The sequence below is a fragment of the Gekko japonicus genome, unplaced genomic scaffold, assembly GCF_001447785.1.
Source record: "Gekko japonicus isolate JY-2015 unplaced genomic scaffold, Gekko_japonicus_V1.1 scaffold3375, whole genome shotgun sequence".
Classification (NCBI taxonomy): Eukaryota; Metazoa; Chordata; class Lepidosauria; order Squamata; family Gekkonidae; genus Gekko; species Gekko japonicus.
This window is the reverse complement of record NW_015172118.1, coordinates 57,017-59,621: the sequence shown is the minus strand read 5'-3', so window position 1 is coordinate 59,621 and position 2,605 is coordinate 57,017. Positions and strand designations below refer to the sequence as shown.

The 2,605-nt window shown below is 49.3% G+C and overlaps 1 protein-coding gene across 1 annotated transcript in view; it reads right to left on the bottom strand.

The window, feature by feature from the left end:
- The window catches only part of ULK3 (unc-51 like kinase 3), a 34,883-nt gene that overhangs the window by 18,867 nt on the left and 13,411 nt on the right, over positions 1-2,605 (bottom strand). The window contains exons 5-6 of the mRNA XM_015420985.1: positions 1,292-1,435; positions 270-352 (exon numbers count right to left, since the gene is read on the bottom strand). Of these exons, the coding sequence (XP_015276471.1) occupies positions 270-352; positions 1,292-1,435 (227 nt within the window). The remainder of the gene's footprint in view (positions 1-269; positions 353-1,291; positions 1,436-2,605) is intronic.

Here is a 2,605-nt window from a genome sequence, read left to right as displayed (position 1 = left end):
CGAGGACTGCCCTTGAGAGAACAGCTCCAAGAGAACTTGCAACTGACCCAAGGTCACACCAGCAGCTGCATGTGGAAATGCGGGGAATCAAACCCGGCTCTCCCAGATTAGAGTCTGTGCTCCAGACCACTACACCAAACCGGCCGGTGTCGTGGGAAGGAGAGGAAGAGGGAGGGCAGCTGAGCCACAGGCCTGAACCGGGCCGTGGCTCCCCTGACGAGGAACCCCAAAGCTGAACCGAAGCCTCGGCCGGCGCCCCGACTGCTTACCTCGATGGGCTGATTGCTGCGGATCTTGTCCTCTAGCTCGGTGAATGACTTGGAAGCAAAGGGGGGTCTCCCGAACAGGGCCTCTAGGGTGGGAAAGAAACCCCCATGGTAAGACTCTTGTTTATTTCCTTCGTTTCTACCCCACCATTCTCCACAGCGGGGGACCTGAAGGGGCTCGCGTCATTCTCCTCTCCTCCATTTTATCCTCACCACACTCCTGCGAGGTAGGTCAGGCCGAGAGCGTGTGACCCGCTGACATGATTCTCCTCCAGTCCATTTTAACCTCAGAACAATCCTGTGAGGCAGGTGAGGCAGAGAGCGTGTGGCTGGCCCAAGGGTGCCCGGTGAATTTCCACAGCAGACTGAGAGACCTGGGCCTCTCAGATCCCAGTCTAACCACTACACCACATTATTGTTAAGAATGGGGGGGGGGCGCCTAACACAAGCTGTGACAATCAGCATCTCAAGAGCAAATCCTGACCAGCCTAATGTCTCACAACAGTCATCAGAACATCCGAAGAGCCCTGCTGGATCAGACCAGTGGTCCATCTAGTCCAGCCTCCTGTCTCACCCAATGGCCAACCAGTTCCTCTGGAGGGCCAACAACAGGGCAGAGAGTCTGAGGCCTTCATAAGAACATCAGAACAGCCCTGCTCGATCAGACCACTGGTCCCTCTAGTCCAGCATCCTGTCTCAAACAGTGGCCAACCAGTTCCTCTGGAGGGCCAACAGGGCATAGTGGCCGAGGCCTTCATAAGAATGTCAGAAGAGCCCTGCTAGATCAGACCAGTGGTCCATCTAGTCCAGCCTCCTGTCTCACACAGTGGCCAACCAGTTCCTCTGGAGGGCCAACAACAGGGCAGAGAGGCCAAGGACTTTATAAGAACATCAGAACAGCCCTGCTGGATCCAACCAGTGGTCCATCTAGCCCAGCATCCTGTCACACACAGCAGCCAACCAGTTCCTCTGGAGGGCCAACAACAGGGCACAGAGGCCGAGGCCTTCCCCTGAGTTTAACTTACCATAGAGGATCACTCCCACAGACCAGAGATCCACACGGGCATCGTACTGCCTCCTGCACACCATCTCGGGAGCCATGTAAAGCGGAGAACCCCTCAGCACGTGCTTCTCGTCCCACGGGGACATGTGCTGGGCAAATCCGAAATCTGGCTCCAGAAAACCAGAAACACCACCACCACCACCACCCCAGAAGCACGTTACAAGGCACGTTACAAGGGCGCGTCTATCATTTTCACCTGCGGTTTTGTCTTATGTGATTGGCGTGGTCCAGCTGCCCCGTGAAACCACAGTTTAATTCGACTGATGAGGAATGCGAACGATTGTCTGAACATATGAAGCCGCCTTCTACTGAATCAGATCAAGCTTGGTCCATCAAGGTCAGCATTGTCTGCTCAGGCTGGCAGCCGCTCTCCAGGGTCTCAGGCGGAGGTCTTTCCCATCCCCTACTGCCTGCTTCTTTTATGACTGGAGATGCCGGGGATTGAACCTGCGACCTTCTGCATGCAAAGCAGAGGCTCTTCCACTGAGCCACAGCCTCTACCCTTCTTTCCCGGTACAACTGCACTGCAAGGATGCCAGGGTACGAGCTGGGTCTCCACGGGGGGAATGTATCAAGGCTGTGACACCAACATTTGTGGAGAAACATTGGGATGTTAAAAATAAACTTTTTTGCTTTAATAATTATTAGGAACAGACTTTAGATATGTGGGAAAGAAATAGTTATCGAATAGGTTACCTATAAGGTTGGAAAATATAAGTAAGGTAGCAAAAGAAATTGTGACCTTGTAAATAATGTTAAAGAGAAGGGAAAGATTAAGAGAAGAAACGTGGTGGGGGTGGGAACGCTGCAGGAAGCCTGAAGTAGGGGAGGGAGGGGAAACGGAAAAAGGGATGTACTAAGAAACGGTGAAATGGTTAAATGTCGGACTTCTTGTTATATCCTTTTTTTTCATAAATCTTTTTATTTGGATTTTTACAGGTATGTTAAGATTCTTTTAACAATTATTGTATTACTAATAAGCAAACTTTTCCCATATACATTTCCACTTCTCCAAGTTAACATCCAATATTGTTTTACATAGCTCATAATATTTAAACATTTAAATATGATTATATAAAACAAACAATGCGCTTGCACTTCTATTTTTTCTATCTATTCTTTTTATTAGCTAGCCTACCTCTCGTCAATATTTATTCTCTTTAAGTTTAGCCATTTATATATTTTTCCCCATTTTACCCAAAAGTCATCTTCCGATTTCTGCTTCAGTTCCATGTTTATTCTATCCATTTCTGCTATTTCCAGTACTTTAATTTTT